Source organism: Polistes fuscatus, unplaced genomic scaffold (assembly GCF_010416935.1).
Source record: "Polistes fuscatus isolate 324 unplaced genomic scaffold, CU_Pfus_HIC Scaffold3, whole genome shotgun sequence".
NCBI lineage: Eukaryota > Metazoa > Arthropoda > Insecta > Hymenoptera > Vespidae > Polistes > Polistes fuscatus.
This window is the reverse complement of record NW_025113107.1, coordinates 10,201,933-10,227,895: the sequence shown is the minus strand read 5'-3', so window position 1 is coordinate 10,227,895 and position 25,963 is coordinate 10,201,933. Positions and strand designations below refer to the sequence as shown.

General features: G+C 28.0%; 4 protein-coding genes, 1 long non-coding RNA gene and 2 other non-coding genes across 13 annotated transcripts; 3 read left to right on the top strand and 4 right to left on the bottom strand.

The window, feature by feature from the left end:
- Window positions 1-407: 407 nt before the first annotated feature.
- Trnav-uac lies at window positions 408-480 on the bottom strand. Its single transcript has one exon. It is a non-coding gene; the product is annotated as a tRNA-Val (tRNA).
- Window positions 481-2,240: 1,760 nt separating this feature from the next.
- Window positions 2,241-4,569, top strand: LOC122519500. Its single transcript, XM_043638982.1, has 3 exons — window positions 2,241-2,310; window positions 3,708-3,911; window positions 4,030-4,569. The coding sequence occupies exons 1-3, from the start codon at window positions 2,299-2,301 to the stop codon at window positions 4,567-4,569; spliced, it is 756 nt and encodes a 251-aa protein (XP_043494917.1). The 5' UTR covers window positions 2,241-2,298.
- On the top strand, window positions 3,487-3,558 carry Trnad-guc. The gene has a single exon. It is a non-coding gene; the product is annotated as a tRNA-Asp (tRNA).
- A 41-nt stretch (window positions 4,570-4,610) lies between the features above and the next one.
- Window positions 4,611-6,124, bottom strand: LOC122519502. Its single transcript, XR_006304304.1, has 2 exons — window positions 5,177-6,124; window positions 4,611-4,812 (listed from the first exon to the last, which is right to left on the bottom strand). It is a non-coding gene; the product is annotated as an uncharacterized LOC122519502 (long non-coding RNA).
- Window positions 6,125-6,236: 112 nt separating this feature from the next.
- LOC122519499 (CD63 antigen-like) lies at window positions 6,237-8,484 on the bottom strand. The gene is made up of 5 exons (XM_043638981.1): window positions 8,384-8,484; window positions 8,109-8,297; window positions 7,739-7,903; window positions 6,883-7,098; window positions 6,237-6,764 (listed from the first exon to the last, which is right to left on the bottom strand). Exons 1-5 carry the CDS (start codon window positions 8,444-8,446, stop codon window positions 6,702-6,704), a joined length of 696 nt encoding a protein of 231 aa, XP_043494916.1. The 5' UTR covers window positions 8,447-8,484; the 3' UTR covers window positions 6,237-6,701.
- Window positions 8,485-10,250: 1,766 nt separating this feature from the next.
- Window positions 10,251-21,064, bottom strand: LOC122519496 (superoxide dismutase [Cu-Zn], chloroplastic-like). Of its 7 annotated transcripts, none has more exons than XM_043638973.1 (6): window positions 20,832-21,064; window positions 20,441-20,510; window positions 13,603-13,666; window positions 13,290-13,505; window positions 12,712-12,962; window positions 10,251-11,313 (listed from the first exon to the last, which is right to left on the bottom strand). In XM_043638973.1, the coding sequence occupies exons 3-6, from the start codon at window positions 13,654-13,656 to the stop codon at window positions 11,211-11,213; spliced, it is 624 nt and encodes a 207-aa protein (XP_043494908.1). In that variant the 5' UTR covers window positions 13,657-13,666; window positions 20,441-20,510; window positions 20,832-21,064; the 3' UTR covers window positions 10,251-11,210. The 7 variants fall into 7 exon arrangements, with proteins under 7 accessions (XP_043494908.1, XP_043494910.1, XP_043494909.1 ...); XM_043638975.1 differs by having other exon boundaries at window positions 20,993-21,008; XM_043638974.1 differs by lacking the exon at window positions 20,441-20,510.
- A 100-nt stretch (window positions 21,065-21,164) lies between these two features.
- Window positions 21,165-25,150, top strand: LOC122519498 (superoxide dismutase [Cu-Zn]-like). The gene is made up of 5 exons (XM_043638980.1): window positions 21,165-21,312; window positions 23,533-23,683; window positions 24,090-24,493; window positions 24,590-24,814; window positions 24,896-25,150. Exons 3-5 carry the CDS (start codon window positions 24,311-24,313, stop codon window positions 25,148-25,150), a joined length of 663 nt encoding a protein of 220 aa, XP_043494915.1. The 5' UTR covers window positions 21,165-21,312; window positions 23,533-23,683; window positions 24,090-24,310.
- Window positions 25,151-25,963: the final 813 nt, after the last annotated feature.

Below are 25,963 nucleotides of genomic sequence, written 5' to 3'. Positions count from 1 at the left end.
ATGAATATCACAAATTTACGAATTAATAAGAATTATCATTTTTTATGATTATACGTTTTTTAAACAAAGAAATATATATAAATGATAAAACAGCAAATATAAGAATACCATAAGAAATTAATAAATTAATTCAAGATATCATTTGTTATTCGACATATACTCCTGCATGTATTAAAAAAATCATTGTTAACATAATCATAACTACTCGAGAATATAATAAGTTTAATACCTCATTTAGGTTCACAAATGGGAAGACTCAATGTCTTCCATAACGTAAGCGAATAAAGTAAATTTTCAAAGTTAAATTGTTAAATATGCAAATTTGTGTTTGTTACATTTTTTCTTTTACTTGTTTATACTTTACATTATAAATGTAATATTAAAGCAGAACCAAAAAAAAAGAAGACTGGTTCCGGCCGGGATCGAACTGGCGACCTTCTGCGTGTAAAGCAGACGTGATAACCGCTACACCACGGAACCTTGATGATTAGTGATGTATACAATTAGTTTAGAATTCTTATTATTTATTTAATTAATTATAATTTATATTTATTAATACTTAAACGTTTAATATATATCTTATTAAACATTTTCTAAAAAATAATCTTTACAATTGAAGTTTTTGTACAAATTCTTCGAAGTATAATTCTATATGTCGGTAAAGTAGATTATTTCATTTCGATATACGTCCAATAGATGGCAGATATAAATATATACTATTCTAACACGTACATTTTAAAAAGAAATATATAAATATAAAAATGATTTCACTGACGTACGCATTTAAGAATAATGATTAATAACTTTAATTTAAACTTAAGAAATCTCATATTTTAATTGTAGCTAATTACTATGATATATAAACATCATTATCTATATATCTTTTCTTTTCAATAGACACAATCTCTTTTCTACTGTAGGACCAAGTCGATAAGACACCATCAATATTACTCATAAAATTGAAAAAATTTCTTAATGATGAAGTAATAGTTATTTTCATCGATACCAATACAAATAAATATTCGTGTAGTATATGTATACTACAACAATATAATAATATATTTATCCGTATATATATTGCTGATAACATCAAGGGCAACTTACCGGAAAGAACAAACACAAAAATAGCATTTTTAAGTTTAAGGTTCGTTAGATAAATTTATCTATTACGGAAAGAGGTATACATGAAATGTAATCACAAACATTACCTCCTTATCATTTAATTATCTTGATTCTATTATTTTTCTTTCTTAATCATACTAGTTATTGCTAACAATAATAAAAAATTATTAACATCTTTCCATGCATACATTGTCATTTTTTATAGCATTTGTGTAATTAACTATTAACTTGATTTAATAAACAATTCCAATCTATGAAAAGATCTACAAAACAGCAAGAAATTCAAGAATGCCTCCCTCAAAGAATAAAAATAAAGCAAAAGAAAAGAAAAAGAAAAAAAGTTAAGATATATCTTTGATATATTTTTCCAAGAAATGTAACCGAGAAAGTGATACTAACTGATAGGAGCAACAACCAATCTCGAGTTATTACTACGAGAACAATCGTTAACGATAGGAGTTAATAAGGGAATACTTTATTAACTTAACGAAAATATTAGAATATAAAGAAATTGTTTGCTATTATTTAAAAAGAAAATAAATTAAAAATGAGGAAAAACTATAGAAATGAATTGTTACTTCTTCCTAAACGATATCCATGTTTGGATTCGTTCATCATAGTTTTGTTCTATACGGCCATTAATGCAGTAGTGGTAAGTGACACCAAATTAAAATAATCTGTTAATTTTTCATAAATAAAAAAACATGCCTCTTTAATGCAATATTGTTATCATATATTTTTTTCAGGTTTTAGGAATAATGATGTGTATACAATCCCTAGCAATTGCATTTCACGCATTGGTGGATATAAATATATTACTGTCCTTTCTTAAAACAGATTACATTGTTTTGTTTTGGGCTTCAGTTTTGACGATAACAAGTGCTAGTCTTGGATTAATGTCAGGCTTCCAACATTCTAAATCAGGGCTATTAACCGTAAGAAATTTATTTAATATCCAAGATTACAATATTGAAACGTCACAAGAATAGAAAATTAAATGATTTTTTTTGTTCTTCTTTTTTTTAGAGTATGGGTCTTTTTATAATAACATTCTTTATTATCGATGGATACGCAATAGGTTTTAGAGTAAAAGATTATTTATCTAAAACACAGCTTAGTAATATTTTATACGATGCGCTAAGAAGAAATCTATTTGAAAATTTCCAGTTTCATTTCATGCAAAGAGAGGTAAGTTATTTAATATTAATTGTGACAATTAACAAATCGAAATCTCTATAATCAAATTTTATGGTATTCAAATCCATAAATATAAGTTGTACCAAAGAATAAAGAAGTACACCACAAAAAAATTGGCATAGAATCGAAACAGCAGAAAAAAATTAATAAGTGTTCTTAATTGCTCATTAATTGCTCAATCAAAATCCATAATTATCTATTTTATTAATTAATTATTTAATTAGTTATTAATAATTGTAAAATCAAAATTGTGTTTTTTCTCATTTCTAAGCAAAGCAATGAAGTTTTCTTTTCTATATTTTTTTTTCAATCAATTGCTCACTTTTTGTTTGTTCAGCTCCTTAACTTTATTTTATTACATATTTTTTTGTTTATCGTTAATTAGTTGAAAATAATTATTACACTTTAAATAATTATGAAATGGTGACGTATGAGTGGGAGATATGTTATACGTATACGCATCAACAAATTCAAGGCGCAAGCGTACTTTGAAAAAAATAAAAATAAAGTTGGATTTTTCAATTATTAATAACTATTTAAACAATTAATTAATAAAGTGAGCAATTATGGATTTTGATTGAGAACTAGTGAGCAATTAAATGCACTTATTCATTTTTTTTCTGCTATTGCGATTCTATGCCAACTTTTTTGTGGTTAGAAGTACATAAAAGCTAACAAGTCCCCTTTTTTTATCTATCCAGTTTCATTTTAGTTAATACCGGGACCACCAATTACCAATTTTAAATAAAAATAACTAAAAAATATTATAGATTCCGTTATTTGCTGCTGATGATTAATTTTTAGTTATCGGTAAATATTCTCTGTCGGTAGCTTTCCTCCATTGATAACTGCGGTATGTAAATAATGAATATAATTTCGCAGATTTAATTTTAAAAATTAATGTTCTATCTATTTTTCTATTTTAATATGACGAAATAATCATTATTATAGCAAAAATTCTACATATTTCTTCAATATCAATAATTAAATATAGCTTACATCATCTTGATATTTTGTTCTCAGTACTTCGAAAATATGAAATTTGTATCCTAAAAAGGTATCAGTAGATATAAAAATAAATCTAAATAATAATAAATTATTTTCTTTTACATAAATATTTAAAAAAAATGTTTATATATGAGAAATAAATTTATGATCTCAACTCAGTCCTCGGTAGTATAGTGGTTAGTATCCCCGCCTGTCACGCGGGAGACCGGGGTTCGATTCCCCGCCGGGGAGGATTTATTATTTTATTTTTAAAGAATAATAAATTAATTTTTTACTTATGAAGTGATGATACTTTCAAGCATAGCTTAATGAAATTTCCATGAAATTTATTTATAAACCATTAATAACAATAAAGAATTTTTTTTTTTATTCATTTACAGCTCTCTTGCTGCGGAGTTCATCATCACACTGATTGGATAGCCTACCACAATGTTATTCCAGGATCTTGCTGCAACAATATGACTATTTGTAAAGAAGATGATCCAGCTATATATAAAAACAGTTGCCTTAACGCAATCTCCGAAATATTGCGTGTTACTTATCAAGCTACAGTCGATATTATTATAATTTTAAATGTTTGTTTGGTAAGTGTGTATATTATATACCCATAAAATATAACTAAAGATCTTCTATCGAAACGTAAACATTTTTTTATACGCTATAATGAAATTTTAATTAGTAACAAATATATATGTATTTAAGGTGCTCGCATTATTTGCTGGATATTTCTACTGGTACCTATTACGACAAATGAAAAAAATTAGAAAAATACCATTATCAAGAATTAATATGCCAACGCTTTCAGCAAATCAACCAAGTCGACATGCTTATATGATAGACACTAATACAATTCTATCAGGACATAATACACACCAAAATTTTAATTATGACTATTACAATGCTTATGAAACTAACGAAAATAATGATCCAACCCAACAAACACGACATGTTACAATCCAAGAGAATAACAATACAGTTCAAGAAGAAACGAATACAGCCCAAGAAGAAGCGAATACAGCCCAAGAAGAAGCGAATACAGCCCAAGAAGAAGCGAATACAGCCCAAGAAGAAGCCAATACACCTCAAGAAGAAGCCGATACACCCCAAGAAGAAGACAATACACCCCAAGAAGAAGACAATACGGTCTTAAATAATAATTCTGCTGTCAACGATTCTGTTCAGCCAGTTAACGAAAATAATCCAACAACAGTCAACATCTTAATTTCTTCACCGATTTCTTAAACTTAAGGGGTTATATCCACTTGCGAGGCAGAAAAAACGCGTTTTTTTGTGAATTTTTTCCGACGAGGCATTTTATTTTATACATTAATTGAAAAAATGTACTTAAAGAGAATTTAATGTACTTTAACAATCAGCGGTTTATTTAAAAAAATATTGGATCCCCTAGCTCCTGTAGATGATCTGCGGAGAGACCTCCAAAAAAAAGTGCTTGGCGGTGAACAAGATATCTCTGGTCCAAATTATCTGAAAACCAAAAACCAAAAATATTTAGTTTTATAATAAATAAATACAGGTAATGATCGAAGGTCTAGTCAAAATTTTGATTTTTGACAAAATGGCGGCTGTTCAAAAAAAAAATTCAGTTTTTCATGAAAATTTTTCACTTCAAAGTGGCTTAAAAAATCGAAATTATTGTCCAAAACCTTATTCCTTCGATCATTACCTGAAAAATATATCTGAGTAAGTCGTGTGAAAATTTCAAACCGATCGGTTTAGCGGTTTCGGAGAAATTTTGTTCACCGACTCTGAAAACACGGTTTCGAGATAAACGCGTTTAAAGTTTCGGGAATGATTTACACTAAATTAAAAATTTTTTTTTTCAACTTACATCGTGTCATCTATTCCAGTACCATAAGAGGAACCCTCTACTTCGTCGTTTGCATCCAAAATGTTTAGTTGTTGTTGTCTACGAGCCATTCTCCCCTCGCGCGTCGACCCTTGCGCTCTTGCGTCCGAAATTGAGATGCGCTCTGCGTCCTCTTTACTCACGAAGGAATGAGCATTGGGTCCAAGTGATAATCCCATAGCACTCATATAATAAAGAAGAGATGTTTTACCTTCATTAAAGACCCCGGCTGCAATGTTTGCTGCTATTTCCACAATTTTAGAGCCAGCTGGAATAATTTTTGGAGTTATTTTCCATATCAGCTGATTATAACTTTCATTATTGTTCTGGGTAAAACCACCAACGCATCGTTCCAATAATTTTTTGTTACTTAGATCTTCGTAAATTGGAAAAATAGCTGTTGCAACATCAGGTGGTAAGGCCTCATAATCAAACTGCTATCATCATATTCCACGGTTTTCGGATTAAAAACGTTCTTCCGTTTATTTCTTCGAGACAACTGTTCACTGGAAGTTCTACGAGTTTCTCTGCTAATTTTACGAGGCATTTTTTACTTTAATTAATTAAACTATACACACTGAGAAATACACAAACTGAGCAAAAACACAACTTGTCCACGTGGAAGATCACTTTTAACTGATGAGTTCACATATTTTTAACTTAAAATTCCTCAACATAGGTTTCACGTATAAACTAGACCTTTTGTATTATTATCTTAGGGTCCCAAACACAATATAAGTCGAGATCAAAAGTATAGCGGCTACCAGAAACAGCTGCTACTCCGGCTCGTGCTCCGCTTACTTTCGAACGCTCGGAGACGTTCTTACTAATACGCTCATATCTCCGAAACTAATTGTCGGATCGATTTGAAATTTTCAGAGAATATTCTTGAATATATTTACATTCAAAAAATGAAAAAAAAAAAAAAAATTTTTTTTGAAAATCACAAGTGGATATAACCCCTTAAAATAACTTTAATTAACTTTAATTAATTTTAATATTACTCATTATGTTTAAAAACCTGCAGAAATAGGACCTATCGTTCATATGCATAAATATTTTATTAATTACATTCTATGATAGATATGTAATTGTTAATTGTATTACACGGATGTTACTGTTATAATAATAAGTAATTATAAATGTGCAAATATTTATAAATACATATGTACTGTTCTTATGTAGATATTATATAAGTGCATTTATTAAAAAGGAGATTAAGATTTATTTATTATAATAAGTGCATGTATATGTACTTTCACACACGTTACAAAGATACAAGACAATGTAATAAATCTTTCTTATCATCTTTACTGTTAAACTCGTAAAAAATAATGATCAATCGATTAAATATATATTTTTTATTATAAATTATTTCATATGAGGAAGCAATACTCTAACAATTTCGATTACTACGTTAATTACGAAGACCAGCTTATGTAATCAAATGTAAATCATATAAATAATCTAACTAAAATATTCGTAAGAAAAGTTAAGCGACCGCGTTTCATTTATCGGTCTCTCTTTTTATGGCCATAGCTAGACAACAAGCAAGTATTATACCAGCGACCTGAAACAAAGAAAAAAAAATTTCGTTTATTTTTATTCATAATTATATTAAGTAATTATTCATTCACATACACGAGCGTACAAAATTAATAATAATTAATATTATTGATCGTACTAACCTCTACAAAGGCAATACCGATTCCTACACCGATCAATATAGTAGCTCCATTTTGAACACGCATTTTTAATTTATCGAAGCAACCTTCCTTGTTAACATCTGGACTACCAATAGCGCAAGGATTTTGCATTTTCATGCAACAGGAAGATGGCAAAGTCCCAATGTAAGCAGTGGTCGAACTCCAATCGTTAGGCCCGTCTACCCCGCAGCACATCAACTATAATAAAATCATTTTTATATTGTATAGATAATTTCAAAAAGACACACGAAATTAATCAGATATAAAATTTCCAAATATACAAAAATAATACTTGCTGATCACAACCATAACAACGTTTAATAAAATATCTACTGACACACTTACAAAAAACAATATAATATAAATTTTACTTAAAATCTTACACAGTTTTACATATATACAAGAAAAATGATATTTGTAATAAATAGAATATATTTTTCTAAAAGTCATATAAACAAGAATCAATAAAATAAATTTGATCGGCTTTCATATAGAACAACGAGCCAGCCTAACAGGAGGATTTCTTAAAGAACGTTATGTTAAACTTCGTGTTTTTAGATTAAAATATACAATTCCTTCGATTATACCACAAATCGTATCACAAAATTGATTTTATTTCTAAATATTTAAAAACTATCGTTCCGTATATCGTTAAAAATGTAAAATCCATATTATATTTCGAGATTTATTAGAACATAGAAACTGAATTATATAAGCAATATATTTTCATTATTTCCATTCGGAATTTAAAAACGGTATCGATTTAATAGCGCTTTAATATTTCTTCATCGACAAAGCAATCATTTGTTCGTCGTGCTCCAGATTCGAATCTACTGACCTTGTTTTGCACATTATCCCAAGCAAACTTGTCTTCGTCGGTATAATTTCTCATCGATTCCTTTAACGTATCCTTCATAGCCATACTGAAATCATTTTTAAAGACTGCCGCTGCGATACCAACAGCGAGTTCAATCACGAAAATAATCAAGAGCGCAGCTGCGAACTGGAAAATGAAGATAAGATCAAAAGTTAATCATTATCGGCGAATAATAAAAGGAATTTATTAAAAAAAAAAAAGAAAAAAAGTATAACATCATTTTTATATTTTTACATACCAAACGAAAGATCATAAATTACACGAAAATATTATATTGACGTGAAAAAGAAAAAGTATAAAAAAGAAACATCGATAATATAATAATTCTTACTGCTATCAGCATGTTATAATGTTCTTTGATCGCACCATAGCACCCAAGGAAAGCGATAATAAAAACAATGACACCAGCGACTATGAGGACAATGGGAGGTGCCATTATCCTTCCTTCGACGAAATGACTAAATTCACCGACATCTCCAAGAACGAGAGCTCCAGCAACAATTATTCCAATACCGGAGATCTAAAGAAGATATTAGTGGAGAAAAAGCAAAAAAGATCCAAAATCAAATTGAATAAAACGTGGTATTTAGCGTTTAACGAACTTACAGCGAAAATTAAATTGAAGACGAAGAGGATATATTTAATCAAGCTCATTCCGCAAGACTCCATGATTATTATTATATTTTGTTAATAATAATAAAAATAATAATAATAATAATAATAATAATAATAATAATAATAATAATAAACTTATATTACTATAAATGTGAAAAAGAAATCAACCCGAAAGTATTTTAATGTATCTAACGAGTTTTACAAACGACGCTTCATAATCGCGCGTTCAGTGCGAACCAACCGGTGCACAGTAAAGCAATTTACATTCTGAGGGGTAAAAGCCGTCAACGAGTTCGATCGAAATCCTCGAGAAACTTCGAAAGAAAGTAGCGCGCCACTAACGACCATCCCCATTGGTCCTATTCCATGGTGCTCGAGGACCTACTGGAGAACGCATCGAAACGGGACCGACTTCTTATTGGTCGTTCATACCTCGACGAACTCTATGTTTCTTCCTCGTTACCATAGATACGACAACGACAACGACAACAATATTACGACGATAATATTTGCTAAAAATTGAAGAAGAATGAGTTCGTTGCTCGCAAATGTCAACTTCACAAGGTCACCGATACTCGATTTAAATATTTTCTAAAATGTTCTCATACATTTTTTTGATTCCGATTTATTTTATTTATAAGAAAAAAATAATTATGAAAAATTCATAGAGTTTCTTTATTTTGTTGCTCGAATAAATGATCATACAATGAAACCATTTTTTTAACTATGACAGATAAATTCTTTTAGATAATTTCTTTTTAGAGAACACTTATATTATTAAATAGAAAGTGAAATACGAACGAGAATAAAATGTAAAATCTATTACTCTATTACTTGAAAATTGAAAATATCAGGTGTAGAAATTAATTCGGTCTCATAAATAAATACTAAATTTGTTTTTTTTTCTTTTTTAAAGTACCGAATTAATTTCCACACATAATTTAATTGCTCTCTCGAAGTTCATTCGTTATTAACAAGTGAGATCTGTCCATAACTTGTCCGATTTAATAGGCAAAGTTCGACGACCTATACACTCCCAACCTACTACATGTTATTATCGTATTATCTTACTGTCGTCCACGCAATTATCTTGATAAGTTTCTGATAACGGGCCCCTTTTTATTTACCTTGAAAGTAGAAATTTACGATCTAACAAGAGAGAATAATTTGAAAAATGTTTGTTTCTTTGTCAAAAAATTTAATTTCATCTGCAATCTGGTTACTTTGAATTTTGGTAATTCTTTTATAATTTTTTATTATTATATTATCATTATTATTATTATTATTGTTATTATAATTTCTTAGTACTATTACTCTTGTCCTGTTTTTTTGTCCTCGTTAGCTACGTCGATCGCGTGACGCTTCCTCGGAACACATCGTTTCGTTCGATCGTTACTTTTCTAGTCCGACGAACTTTAAAACCTTTTAAATCATTCTTTCTCTTTCTTTCCGAGTAATCTTTCATCTTAACGAATAGTATGCATAGAGAAACGCTTATAAATCTAAAGAGAAAGAAATGTTATACCTTTGGTACTTGGAAACTCGAAAGAAAACGGAGTTAGATATTTTTTCCATCTTATTTTTATAAAAATTTTATAATATTAAAAATAATCAGATATTTTGATAAGACATTTGCAAATAAGAATTGTAAAGGGAATTCTGATAAAAATATGGAATACATTAAAGAAACGTTTCGTGTCATTTTCTTCGAAGGATAAAATGAATGTGCATTTGGGTTAATGGAACTACGATAAATGTTATAACTATAACCAATCGATTCACATAGATGTTTCTGTAAATATGTATAAGCGTGATACAATATGTAAAACTTATAATTAAAATAAAAATATTAAACGTGTTACAGAAGAAATATATTTATTATGACAAAGGAAAGTATTAAACTAATAACATGATATAGAATTATACGTTAGGCCAAAATATCTATTGTATTTACTTAAACGGTACATTTACAGTTACTCGAATATATACATAGTAGTATGTATATACACGAAAAAAAAGTTAATCGTATTTTCTCTTTTTGCCATATTTAATTTCGTTCGCGAAACCAAAAATATAAGTATAACATCTTGGAAAAAAGTTGAAGACTTTTTTTTTATTAAAGGATCGACTAAAAAGAAATAAAACACGTTTTATTTGTAGACTTCAGCAAGCAGTTGTTGCAAATTGTAAGTGAGTTTTGTAATATTTCACAGTCCTAACATTAGGAACAATTGACATAAATTAAACTCATATACTTGAACTTAATTTAAAGCAATTACACGTGTTTCACGAACGAAATAAAAATAAGTGCAATACACTTACATTTACGTATTACGTATATAATACTTAAGTATGATAATAAGTAGATAAATACAAATAAGTAACAACATTCATTATATCTTTGTACGCTGAGGTAATTCGTACGATAATAAGATTAAATATTACAAATCTTTCAATATGATAAATTAAAATAAAAGATGTACAGTGATTGTTTTAAATTGACAGTGGGAGTATAAATACTCCTAAGCTCACTGTATATATGTAAGAAACGATGTCAATTTCAAGACCGAAAGGTCATTCAATGACCTAAAATTTATATTAGATTTCGTTATAAATCTATGGTAATTGAAAATATTAAACAAAATTGACGAACATAAATTTAATATTATCGTATAAATATCTTCGTTGTTCTTCGACTTTATTTTCAAATACTGCTTCGTTCGTAATCGATGCAAACTTCCTGAGGTGTAACTCGTGAAATACGTTAGATTATGTTTGTAATATGTAGATGATAGAACATAGTTGATTTTGAAGATCCTTAATATTTCAATTGATGGAAAATAACGATCATAAAAGACGTTATAATGATTAACATGCTCGATGTACAAGAACTTGAACCCGACCAACTATCTAACGGAAACCTGAAAGCAGAAACGCAAAAGGGATCGATAATTATGTTTTCCATTAACGTAAGCTTAAGTCGACTCTTTTGCAAAGTAATCATTTTCGAAGAAACATTTTTATTATTATTATATCTGAAATAAAAATTTCTGTTAATAATTGGCAACATTTACTCGCGCTTGAAATAGATTTTAATGAAAAGTAATAATTAATCTATTTAACTAATGATTCGCATGATTTCTTTTGTTTACCAAAAATATAAAAGACAATTATTTAATTTGTATGAAATATTTTGTTACACAGTCTTATACTGAAACATCCTTTATATTTAAGATTCAAGCGAGCATATTAGAGCACAAAATCAAATCATTGTTCAGCTATCATACACTATTACTACTATATATAGTAAAATAACTACTATATATAATAAAATTCTCTTTGTAGGCTTTTCCCAAAAATATCTAATTGTTTCAGATAAAATCTAAGATTTTCACGATTTAACTGAACTATGCAATTGAACACTGATATATATACAAAGGATATATTATACAAAGGAAAACTAGAGGAAATATAAAAAAAAATCATAGAGAAATTGATACACACATATGTACATACATAAATTGGAATTACAGACACAAGATTGATTGTTCTTTGATAGCGCTAGTTTAATAATTCACGTGTATACAAAAGAAAAATCATTATTGACACTTAAAGCAACATGGGAATAGGATGAAGGGAAAATATGAAACAATAAAAGACAAGAAATTTTTTTATAAGTATTACCAATTTACATATAAAAGGTAAACGTACTAAACTATTTTAAAATAAAGATAAGAGACAGACTAAAAGGCCAACTGAATACACAACGTGATATCATACATTTCAGATTATTCATCGTTCCTATTACCTTCGATCTATTAGCAGTCTATGTTTAAAAGAGTAATATGAAACAAAAATTATTTATTTATTGAGAATTTACCTTGAGTATATAAAGACAAATAAAATATATCGACGTATGTACGCATATATTAGGAATAAACGAATCGAGAAAAATAAAAGGTCAGAATATCCTAATTAAGACGTATTAGTAATCTCGAAGCTAATTCTAAAACAGTGCGTCGATGTGTTTCATTCTCGTACCGGAAGTTGTCCTTATGCCATATTCCGATCGATGATTTGTCACAGTTTTAGCTGGAATTTATTTAACAAAGTACTTTCAAGGAATCTTATCGATCAAATATATTTATTAGATTTTGCAAATGTTTGTTCAGATTGAGAACAGGTTAATAGGGTATACTTCGAAAAGATATGTATGTATATGTTTATTTTGATGTGTTCGTAAAAGCACATTGTTGCAAGCTGTAATAAAAAAGCAAAAAACTTGTACATATAGACATATATAAATATATGTAACCTACTGGACAGCGACGATTCCACAAGCCCAACGATCTCCTGCGTTTCCTGTCGAATTGGATAGAGCACTGTTGCCTTTACCCAAATCATCTTCCTGAGAATGTATTACGATAGCCCGACCCAAAATACTATTAGGACCAGTAAGAGAGATAACTTTGTCGGTGATATCAATAATCGCTTCTCCTTCGGCATTGGCTTTGATATTACCCAAATCACCAACGTGTCTGATTGTATCCTCCGGAGCACCGTGAACATTCTATACGTGTATATAAACACACCACACACACACATTTATGTATATTAAATATATAATTAAAACTTATGTATATATGCACTTGGTAATTATGACAATAAGACTAATTAAAGAAAATTTAAAAAAACAATACTTCATTTTATGATTTATTTTATATTCAAAATTATTTATATTATAAAATAAATCATAAAATGACAATTATTTTCTTCTAAATGTAATCAAAATAATCTTTGAATTGATAAATAATTGAAATTAACGAAATTGTATAAATGCTCGCAACATTAGACGTGTTTATTTTAAATACTTTCCATTTTTCTTAAAATTACTCACATTTTCAGGATTAAAATGAGCACCCGTTGACTTACAACCGTCCTTTAGATCTCCTTTCTCATGGACATGAAATCCATGAAGTCCTGCAGTCAAACCATTTACTTTACCGCTCAGTTTAACCGGTCCATTTGGTACAGATTGAGTAATCGTAATGTCACCCGTAACATTTTTTACAGCTGGATCGTGAGGCGTCAGACGAACGACCGCGACTAGTTCCTAATTTTATTTGGTTGATAAAAATGATATTACAAATTTCGTCTCGTCTTAAAAAGAAAAATAAAAAATAAGAAGGATATGTCAAGAGGAAACTTACCTTGGCTGTGACTACCGTAACAGCTGTGATAAATAATATAAACGTGCGATACATTTTGAATTATCTGAAATAAATAAAAACAAAACAAAAATTGTATACACGCCATTCATTCATGCACAGTCAGTTAATTTTGATAAATTAAAAAATAAAAAAATCATTGATTTTGTACAATTTTGATCGAGCTAATATATAAAATTTAGCCTTTGTCTCTCGCATTATTATTTTTTTATATTAAAAAATCAATATTTTCTATTATAACTCTCGAAGTATTTTTTTCTTTTCTTTTTACTAATCGATTTAACACCTTTGTTATGCATTGTAGTTTGTTTTCCTTCGCGACAAGCATGATATAGCATGATTATTCCTTCTATATACGAACCACGCAATTTCTTCGATTCCTTTAAGAAAAATGTATCGATTGGGAACACGTTAACAACGCTTACTAATGCGGAAATGAAATAAAAACACATGGAAATCAGTTATTCATAGATCTCGATTAGCTAAATGTTTAAACCAATTTTATCTACTATCGATAGAAATATTGTTCGAAATCGGTCTCACAAAATCTTTATGATTATCGATTAGGAATTTATTTTATATATATACGAATGATAAATTTTGTTAAAACTTCGTTTTCACTATCATAAAATATTTTTACTCAAATATAATTTACGTTGAGAAAGCTTCGTTTTTGAATTATAATCATCGTTAAAATTTGTCAAGTCGAATACAATGAAATTTTTTTCTTGTGAGATTATATCTAATGGTTAACTTATTTAATTGCAATATAAAATTAAATAACATAGAAAATTTTGAACATAAATGGAAACGTGTAGATATTATGAGGAATCGAACTAATGTAAGATTATATGAAGAAAGAAAAGAAACATTAGCATTTCGTATCTACGTTTATCTTAATGTCAACAAAGACCGCATTTAATAAGAGAACTAATTGTGAAATAATATTTTAATATTTAATTATTATATATTATCTTATATAATATAAAATTTTAATAAAGTTTGTCTAGTCTTGTTTCGAAGAATTAACGTTGTATAACAAAATCTTGAAATAATTCCTAACAAAACTTACAAATTATTATCGATTAATCAAAAATTTCTAATCATTTCGTTCATTCGAAAAATACAAAAAAAAAGTATTATTATTCTTAAATAATATCTAATCAGTTAAATGAGTCACCGTACGTACACATATTTTTATCGATCGCGAAGGAAAATAGTGCTCATCTAGAACTCCTGCGCACAAAACTGCCCTATAAGTTGTTTTTATTCAACGAAAAAAATGACACATAAGGATAAACTTCCTCCCCATAAATGAAGTTAATTCAAGCAATTTAAAAAACAAAATGGAATCACTATTAAAATATTCCATAATAATAGCACATTTAAAAAAGGTAAAAATGTACAATCTAAATTGAAAAGTAGTAGAAAGTAGTTTTAAAGTTAAACTCATATAATCACACACTTTTCATTGATACAGTGATCAAAAAATATATATAACAAAACGACGAAAATAAATAATTAATATTGAAATGATTACATTCGATAATTCATATTAAATTACAATTTTATCTCTTTTTCGACAAGTATTACGATCCTCTCCGAAGAAAAAAAATCTAATAAACAGAAAAATAGTCAAACATAAAATTCGACAAAATCAGATCACAAATGTGAAGTAACGATCGTACCAAAAAGTAATTACGACTTATACAAATATATTTTTATTTTTTATACGATTATAACGTTAAATACATTTTGACATTAAATTTGATTGAAAGTTTCCTTTTGTAAAGAAAAATATAATAATAATAATTTAAAGTTTCGAAAAATGTGTGTGTGTAGTTTACTTTCAAAAAATAAATCTCAGGATTAACTATTTCAATATGGCAGATTTGTATTATTAACGAAAATAAATTACCGAACCGGTTTCTTATAATGAATTTTAAAATTTTCCTGAAAGGTATATATATATATATATAAGAACAAGCTTTTTAATGAATATTCAGATGAAGAAAGTGAAAGGAAACCTACCGAGTAGAAAACGAACGTAAAAGCCGAGTGAATAATACGAACACCGAATGACTGACTGTGGATGCTGTGTCATGTGTTCCGCTTATATCAGCTTCTATGTATACATCCCCACCTCCGATGTTCTAGTAAATCCGTAACGGGCCCCGTAAATATAATACCTCGTAAAAGAGCATGCATCGCTGTCTTTGTAAATGACTTGATGATCGTAGGACGCAAGTAATACTTGTATATGTTACCGGCATAGTGGGAAATCCGGCAATGCTAGCCATACCCCGGCATTGTCCGCAATGCAAAGCGTCTTTTAATAATGTCGGAAACTGAAGAATTTTTACGGACTTTTCCTAAGCATTGAACATAATACTTAGAAATTCTATAGAACACCAAATGCTACTTAAGCAATATTAAAAAGAATACATTATCAGGCAACAGGCACACACACATGCACAACCGCCCCCCCCACAAACACAGACAAAAGCGAACATGGTGCGGGTTGTTAAGACTGTGCGACTCATTTGTCATTCTCAAGAATTTCTAAGAAATGTGAGAAATATGAATACATTTCCGACTTTGTCAAAAGACGCTTTGCATTGAGGAAAATAAATAATAAAAAATATATATTATTTGTTTTCTATTTTCAACTAATTATGATAAACAAAATCACGATGACGACAGATACAATCAATTATTATTCATTTAGCTTTTTTCTTTTTACGTATAAATATACCCTTAGCGATAAAGATAATTTTTTATTATCAAATTATTTGCAACAGATTGTTACCTTTTTTGTTTTTGATAAACTTTACGCTTACGAGATATTTTTTTAATTTATATTATTTTACCGATTTATATAAGATTCGTTCTACATTATTACACATTTGATAAAATAATATTTAAAAAATAATAATAAATAAATAATAAATGAAAAATACGATGTATGTAAAACTTATTAAGAAAAATGAAGAAAATTTGGAATTTGAGAAGAAGAAAATTTGATCTTATCATACGAACTGTCATGTTTTTAAATTTGCTTTAAAAGATAATTCTCATAATGGATGCGTCTCGTAACAGGACAACGGAATTTACTTAAATTTCTTAGCCTTTTGCCAAAGTCAAGTACTTCAAAGTGCAAGCCTGTGGTTCAATTAGATCTTATTTAGACAATGTGTTATAGCCGAGATACGATTGGACGTATCCGTTACAAAGTAGCATTGCACGAAGTGATGCATAAATGGATATTGGGTTAATAGAATAATCGCGAGAGGTAATGGAAGAACCACGAGCACTTCTCGATCTTATCATGCCTAAGATTTATATATATATATATATATGTGTATATGTGTATGTTTAACATTGACTAATAAATTATTTACCCAAATATAAAGAAATATCGTAACACCGTTATACTACAACATTATGTTATTTAAAAGATACATTTCTTTTTTTCGTCGCTTCTTGTTTAAATTCTTAAAAAATAATAATAAACATAGCATATTCTACGTTGTTCCTTTCATACTCGCTCATTTATTGATTTATGAAGAAGCATTTAATTTGTTTACTCGAATCGTCATAATAAATCAATAATCTTTCATTAGCGACTTGGATATTAAAATAATGACATGAATAATAAAGGAAAGTAAATTCAAACTACTAACGCATAAATTATATAAAAAAAATAAGAAACAGAGAAAGGAAGAGAGAAGATTTTAATTATTATTATAAGTAATTTTAAGATAATAAATAAAAAATAATTATATATATATAATGATTGCTGCATTATTAAAATTCGAGAAAAGCAACATTATCTATCATACTAATTATCGGAATAAATAAAATCAATACGATGCATGAGATATTCTGCGTTTATATTTTGCTATTTTTTGTTATCTGTTTACTACAATAAATTGTATTTTGATTAATACAACTGTCTCAGCATCGATCGTTAGTCAAGAAATATATCCAACTAACTATTTAATTTTAATTATCTATCACTTTTTTCTCTATAAAAATAATTGTCTAACTTGTTATTGAAATAATATTTATATTAAATGAAATTTACTCTTAATATTACATAACAAATAAAGATTTTTTAACTAATCGTAAGATAAAAATAATTTATGAGACAAAATGAAAATTAGGTGCGAAAAAAATCTGCATGTAATCTATTAACTATCTTTAACCTTTTCACACCCACGAACGAGATATTTCACAACTGCTTGACACTTTGAACTGAATACATGTGCACATTTCCGAACACGTACATACACGCAAAAGTTACGTTGTTAAGTACAAAATCTATTTTTGTCATCTAAATGTTTAATTTTGATTGTATTTGAAATGTATAATATACATAACATTAATAACAATATTCTGTTAAACTCGAAAATTCAGAAAATGAAATTTAAAAAGAAACTAAGCAAAATATCTGCAAAGTGTCGGTGTCGAAAAACGATTTCGAGTTACGATCAATATCTACATATGTAAATATTTAATTTAAAAGTACCAAAAGTTAATTACGTGAATTTATTTACATAAGTAATAGAAAACTAGATACGATAAAATTAAAGAAGATCAACGGTGCGTTAGATGGTAGGGATAATTACAGATCTAATTGAACCCTCTTTTGTGTGCTTGAATCTTCTTTATAAAGGAAACCGGATATTGCATTTGCAGAGCTCCGATTGGCGGTTTAACTACGCAGTAGCATTTCGCACAATTGAGATCCTTGTAATTATTGTTTCCGTCTTTTATTGATGCATTGACAAAATTCGATTAACGTTTCGCTTCCGTAATGCGTCACCGTGCACTTTGATTGCTATGATTTTTTTGTTCTCTCTCTCTCTCTCTCTCTCTCTCTCTCGATTTTCAATGATATTAAACCATTTGCATCATTGGCGTAAATGTACGCGCAATTTTCCTGGATTCTTATCATAAGTAACTTTTATTATATTTTCCATTTTTATTCTTTATTACAGAACAATGGACTTTTATATAGTTGATGTGGAATGTATGTACAAATTACTGAAATATCTAAAAAAAAATGTTGAAATATTGCATATTGTTTCTTTTTTACTCGTTGTAATTTTTCAACTTAAATATAATAAAAAAAAAAAACAAAAGAAAGAAAAGTATTAATTACAAGAGCATTATTTGTCATTCTTCCTTAGGATTCAAATGGGTTGTCAAACAGAATGAATTTTTACAATAACTAATTATTCTCTAATACATTGTCTTTCTCATAAAAAAAAAAATTTATTTTTCAATCGGCAATCAAATTCTTTTAATTATTGTCCATTTATGTTATTTCAAGTTCTTAGAAAAACATGAAATATTATTATCTATCGACAAATTTTCCTTTACTTCTAAGATATTGCATCACAATCTACATTCTGTTCCAATAGCTAGATTATACAAGTAACTTGTTTACAGTTATATTCAACGAGACATATATTTTATTAATCGGCATTATATAACAAACGTGATTCATATTTATTATTATTCCTACATATATCATGAATGATTCAAACACTAACAAGCGATATCTTGTTTTTTGATTGAATTTAGATAAAAATGTTAAAAAATAAAAATGAATTACTCAAAATAGATTAAATATTCACGATCATAATATTTTTTTCATAAGCGAATATACATTATTGGAAGTTTAATTTTTGATGGCAAATTATTCCTAAATAATATTAACCCTTAGTGCTCCGTTTGCTCCGCTACGGAGCCATCCGTCATTTGTTTCGTAACTCCGTAGGCTCCGCTGCGGAGCCCAATGTTTTTAGCATGACTAGGAAAAAAAAAGAAAAAAAAAATTTTTAATTTATTTTTCATTTACAAAAAGAAGGTGCATATGTATAAAATAAATAAAATCAAAAATATTCACAAGCACGTGTAATTCTTCTCACTTAAAATAAAACTCCTTCTTCATACTCGTTCCGCTGCGAAAATGTGCCGGAGTTGCTGGTAGGCAGTGGTACAAAAACGTGCAGAGCACTAAGGGTTAATATTTTGGCAATTTCATTTTTTGTAATAATTAACGAATACATTAAACATTAAATGTAAGCGTATGATGTATAGTACTCTCATGTATACTTATAATATGTATTGCAATAATTGAATATATATTTTTTTCCTTTCTACAAATATAATAATTAAATTATCGTAAAAATACAAAACAAGAGATACTTTAAACTTAATTTTATTGCAACGTTTAAAAAATTTCTTCTTAATCGTTGCAAAATACATTTAATCGGACAACTTGTTCGTCCAGTAAATAAACCTTGGCATAACATCTAACGATATATAGATCGAAGCAATATGTGACTAACAATAAGCTACTCAATCCATAAATAATTTGGTATAGAACGTCTTATAGAACTTTCGCGTTTGACCTTTTTTTCTAATGCTCCTAGCATTCAACAAAACGAAATCTAATAAAATATTTCACAACGTAACTTGAAACTCATTATTTCTTTTCGTATATTTTTTCTTACGTTATACGACACTATTTTCACGGCTCGAGTGTTATAATAAAACAATATAAATAAATATCACGATCATATTTGTTTTTTTTTCCAAATAAAATTTGTTATTTTAAGTAATAAAAATTAATAATAATAATAATAATAATAATAATAATAATAATAATAATAATAATAATAATAATAATAATAATAATAATAATAAAAATGGTTTCTATGTTCGGCTCAAAACTTTTCAACCCATTTACGTATATCAGTATAACATTAGGTTGAAATAATTACAATAAAAATAATCTTTTACTTACCAAAAGACTGAGTTGATTTCACAAGAAGTATTATAATCCGTTTATTCAAATTTATCTTTTCAATCAATAGCTATTCAAAAAATTGAAAAAACTTTTTAACACTAAATTTAACACAAAATAAACTTACGTAATATGATACATATATATATATATATATATATATATGTTACGTGAATGATAAAATGTTAAGATAATTCAAAATCAAAAACTCGAAAGACTGATTTGCTAGTATTTTACGGTCAATAATTCAGATAGCATTGATTAGGGGCTCGGTGCGCGTGACACACGTGTATTTAAAAAGTTACTAACGCGATAAAAACTATTTCCTTTTTATTTCTTCTTTTTTGATTTTATCACAAAAAAGCCACGATAAAAACTTAAGCAAACGTACCCTTTGCTTTAGGTTTTACCTCTGCTCCTACTTCTTCTTTCTTTCTTTCTTTGAAATTCTCTACTTTTTCTTTTTTTCGTCGATGATGAGTGTCTCGCGAATAAAAGTATACGAATAAGAAATAAAAGGAAAATTAATAAAGAGAAAACGATCGAACGTACAGCGTGTTTGGTTGTCTCGAAGAAACTGAAAGCAGTCTAAAGGCAGGTGCGACATTCGCTTTAGACGACACTCTGGGGCCTGTCTCAAGCTTGCATTACATGTCGGTGTACACGTAAATATGCGTAGTATCTTTACATCCACGTATTAGTCGTATATACATAGAGATTTGTATATGTCGTAATCAGTGCCCCACTATTTTCTTCTCCAATATCGTCGTCTTCGCTTCGTCGTAGCCATCAAGGTTTCGTGAACTTTGTACGATTACTATAAGACCGCTAATTTGTAAATATCATAGAAACATAATGATTATACAAAAAAAGTAATTATTATATATACTTTTTATTTTATATTACTTTTAATTTTTAGAAATTTACCATCATTCGTTTGTCCTGAAATATCAAAAGTATTATTATTAATCAATACAAATAGTATATTTTTAAATTGTCTTTGAATATTTATTATTTAATATCGGACACAAGATTTTCAACGGCAACGACAAATAATGAATATTACTGTTAAAACTAAAATATTATTATAAATTAATATAAATTGTAAATTAATAATATATAACATTAAATATGATTTTATAATTTAAATAATTTATCGTATATTATTATTTTTATTATTATTATTATTATTATTATTATTATTATTATTATTATTATTATTATTTAATATTAACAAACAAAAAACCAAGCCTTCAAAAATATTTGAAAAATGATTAAGACTGACAACTTCAAAAATTTATTTCTGGAAACATATTTCAAGATATTGAAATTGTTTCAACTAGTTTATCAAACCAGAAAATGATAAAATATAAAACACTCATTCTTTAATGATTTCGCAATTAATCTCGCCGGCTTTTAAACAAAATCTTTAAATAGATTTTTCAATCGAGTTATCATATAATATAAACGCGAGAAAGCTTCCTTGGCCCGCTTACCTTGTTTTGCGATCTCTCCTTGAGAGTTTATACTTTCGATTGTAAAGAAGAATCTTGTTGATCAGAACGATCATTAGATGAATTTAAAATACATCGTCATTTTCCTCGTAACATCTATTATCTCTCTAATACATACGTCATATAACATACGTCGTTAATATATACAGCTAATCTTTCTCTTTCATGTATGACTAGTTCATGTATGATATTTTTATCAAAGTTTAAAGATTATTTTTATCAATCGATTCCATGCTTTACCTATTATTTTTTGTAATATATGAATTAGTGATTTATTATCTAATATTTTTAGTAATCAAATCCATTTACTGGACAAACAGGCTACAAATTAAATAAATATCTATCTATATATTTAATATTTATATTAAGAAATAATTTTGTATGTATTTCTAAATTTATAAATTAGTATTTATAAATAATTTAAATTGTTTTCTTTTTTTTTCTAATTTCTAACCAAATCCATTTACTGGACAAACAGGCTGCAAATTAAATAAATATCTATCTATATATTTAATATTTATATTAAGAAATAAGTTTGTATATGTATTTCTAAATTTATAAATTAGTATTTATAAATAATTTTAATTGTTTTATTTTTTCTTTCTAATTAAATCCAATTTAAAAATAAAATATTATTTTGCAATAAAAAATTTTTAATAGAACTTTATTTGTTTTTTATATGGATTATTTTTGAAAGAATAAAAGTGTATAACATATGCTTGTCATGAAATTAGTGTTAGAAATAATTTTTCCATTTCGATTATCGTATTAATTTGCAGTATTTCGAATGTAATATATAAACTTTGATAATGCGTGTATTTATCTTACGTATTTATCTACCACAAATATCGCGTATATTGAGTTATCGATTATTCACGTGACATTTAAAAACCGCAGAAATCGAACTCATGATAGAACTTATTAATTACTTCGACGTGAACATAATGTTGCGGTAAAAAGGGGTTGTTAATCAGTTATTAAATACCTTTATCTTAATTACTCACACATGCTAGGTCGTTTATAAATAAACAATAATCTAAATTTTGCTTGTTGAAAAATTAAAAACATACACGCGTTAAGAATAATATTTTTATATTAATTTCTAATCCTTATAACGAATTCGTGCATTGAGAGCAGCTATAATGCACACAAATTTCAACGAAGCGATCTCGAATATAATAAAGTAAAAATGTTGAAAATAACCGCATCGATAATAAATACGACACGTTTTAGAAATGGATCTCACATACGTTTAAAACTACCTATATCGAACGAACAAATTTCAAATGCATTACGTTCCTCTCATGGTAAATCATAGATATTATTATGAATATCGATGGCAAAGCATTAAACATAAATTCACGAAGAGTCAGGAAATATTCATATAAATTTTACATATAAAAATAATAATAATAATAATAATAATAATATAATATAAATGTGTTAAATAAATATAAATGATTAGATCTTTACCTATAGCAATTAATCTTTTTCTTCTTTGAGATAAAATCTATTGACATATGTATGCTATTAATGATAGATATATATACTTTTATAATTACATACTTTTATTTGTAGAGTTTTCACGAAGACGAGGTCACAACGGATTCGTTTCGCTTTCACTTTGCTCGTTCGTCATCATCGCATATCAAGTTTGTACTTCCGTGTGTGGGTATATGAAGAAAATGTTGACATGACAAATTGAAAAATGCAATTACATAGGTAAAATGTTAGTATTAAAAGAATATTCGAACTCTTTTTAAAATTTTATATATTATCTAAAAATTATTATTAATAAAATTTGTCGTCAAAATTGATTAGTAACACCCTCGGTATGAAAAACAACTCTATTTCATTTATTAATCCAAGAAAATCAAAAGCTTACTTCTCTCTCACCGTTGTCAATCAAACTTTTCAAATAATACAATAGTACAATTACAATACAAAATAGTACAATTATCTAATAAAACAAAATCCAGCTGGGTAAAAAACGAACAATTGATTTACTCTGGTAATAAAATAAAATGTAATAAAATTAAATCTAATATCGAACTATTATATTAAACGAAAGTAAATTTTGCAAAATTATAAAAGTAATAGTAGTAGTGTCCATATATTTACTTATTTACCTGTAGATGATGATACAAATGTATATGTGTAAGTTCACATATCCTACGGATATTTATATACACGGTGCAAGTGCCTTCCAGCACCATAATCCGGTCTTGTCCTCGTCGTGACTTGTAGGTGACGTAACTCATATATAGAAGTCAGGAAAGTAAATCCAGCAGACGTTATTCGTCTTCGAGAAGGAACGAATCTTTCTAATAAGAATAACTTAGTGTACCATAGAAAGATGCACAAATTATTCAGAATCGCAATCTTAGTAATTCTCCTGGCAAGATGGAGAACGTATGCTGAAGTCTATGAGGGAACGATGATGACGATAAACGACAGGACGCTGTTCATAAGAAGTCTTCCTGGTTACCCTGGAAGTAGAAGCAACCTGTACGAAGTTTACATGGAACCCTATTTTTTTGTATGTATCAACGAATTTCTTCAATCTTCCATCTTCTCTTTCTTCCCTTCCATTTGTGATTAATGTTTTCTATTTAAATTGTCTTGAAATATGTAGGTAATCGGATTGAAAGCAGTGGTTGAAATGAAAGCTCTCGGAAAAGATGGATCACCAATAGATGGTCCTAGAGGAAGCTTAACACTGGAACAACAAGTAGATGGGGTCAGGATAACTGGAACTATAACAGGCTTGAGTCCAGGCTTGCATGGATTTCATGTTCACGAAAAAGGTGATCTTAGAAAAGGATGTGATTCTGCTGGACCGCACTTTAACCCATACATGGTAATATGAATAAACATTTGTTCTTTTTTCATTTCATTCTATACAATATTTCGTATACATATTTCTATGCATGATACATAGGTAAATCATGGAGCACCAAATGATCCGTTGCGACATGTCGGTGATTTGGGTAACGTCGAGGTTGGTCCTGATGGAATAGCACGAATCGATGGTATGGATCGTTACTTGAGTTTGGTTGGAGTTCGTGGTGCCGTTGGAAGGGCTTTAGTAATACATGCAAAACCTGATGACTTTGGTCGAGGAGGAACCGAAGAAAGTATTAAAACTGGATCATCCGGAGCTCGATTAGCTTGTGGAATTATTGGATTTTTATAAACATACATATATTTTTGTATATTTTTTTTTTATATATACTTTTATACTGCCTATAATCTCGAGTCAATTTTATTTTCGTATCGATAATATCTAATCGTGTCTTAGACTCGGACTCAATCAACCGACTTGAAAGTGAAGAAAAACATCAAATGTGAAAGGATTAGGTTTCTATATGGCATACCCTAAAGGTATACGATTAAACCTTTAATTTAACAAGCAATTGTAATTTGTTATTAACGAGTGTTCCCTTTCTAACGTAAACTGCTCTCTTTTATATTATATAAATATTTTTATACAAATAAAACGATCATTTGAACGTAGTAAATGAACAAATGGGAACTCAAAAAAAATATATGCTTCTTCATTCCACGAGATGATGATAATAATAATCTAGTAATATGCAGTAGAAGACAAAAGTTTCAGACGAAAATCAACGATTAACAGAGTATTCTTATAATTATACATATACTTATAAACTATTTGTGTGTAATATTGATCTACGCTATTTTTATTAATTTGAAAACTTAATAGTTCGAAGATACATGAAATATAATGCGATAATCTTTGAAAAAAATTGTCCTGAAGTTTTATCCGCTTTATATAGACCTGCAGCCTATAATTTCCGCTTGATCGGTTGTAAACGTTAACGATGTAATTTTCTTTTTATTTTGTTGCAAAACATTATTTAACTTTAAAACGGATAATAAAACTTATGCAAATGAAAAAAGAAAAAGTTAATAATAAAACGTTCGAAAGTTTAGAAACAAAAAACAGATGAGAAGATAGAAATAAAAGCAATGAGATGTACAAATA

Coding starts and splice junctions, on each gene's coding strand:
- LOC122519500 (XM_043638982.1), top strand. Junction 3,912..4,029: donor TAATTTTAAATGTTTGTTTG/GTAAGTGTGTAT, acceptor TATGTATTTAAG/GTGCTCGCATTATTTGCTGG.
- LOC122519499 (XM_043638981.1), bottom strand. CDS start 8,446: ATGGAGTCTTGCGGAATGAGCTTGATTAAATATATCCTCTTCGTCTTC. Junction 7,904..8,108: donor ATTATAACATGCTGATAGCA/GTAAGAATTATT, acceptor TTCATTTTCCAG/TTCGCAGCTGCGCTCTTGAT. Junction 7,099..7,738: donor GGGATAATGTGCAAAACAAG/GTCAGTAGATTC, acceptor ATTTTATTATAG/TTGATGTGCTGCGGGGTAGA.
- LOC122519496 (XM_043638973.1), bottom strand. CDS start 13,656: ATGTATCGCACGTTTATATTATTTATCACAGCTGTTACGGTAGTCACA. Junction 13,506..13,602: donor TTACGGTAGTCACAGCCAAG/GTAAGTTTCCTC, acceptor AAATAAAATTAG/GAACTAGTCGCGGTCGTTCG. Junction 12,963..13,289: donor CTCATTTTAATCCTGAAAAT/GTGAGTAATTTT, acceptor ATACACGTATAG/AATGTTCACGGTGCTCCGGA.
- LOC122519498 (XM_043638980.1), top strand. CDS start 24,311: ATGCACAAATTATTCAGAATCGCAATCTTAGTAATTCTCCTGGCAAGA. Junction 24,494..24,589: donor ACATGGAACCCTATTTTTTT/GTATGTATCAAC, acceptor TGAAATATGTAG/GTAATCGGATTGAAAGCAGT. Junction 24,815..24,895: donor CGCACTTTAACCCATACATG/GTAATATGAATA, acceptor CATGATACATAG/GTAAATCATGGAGCACCAAA.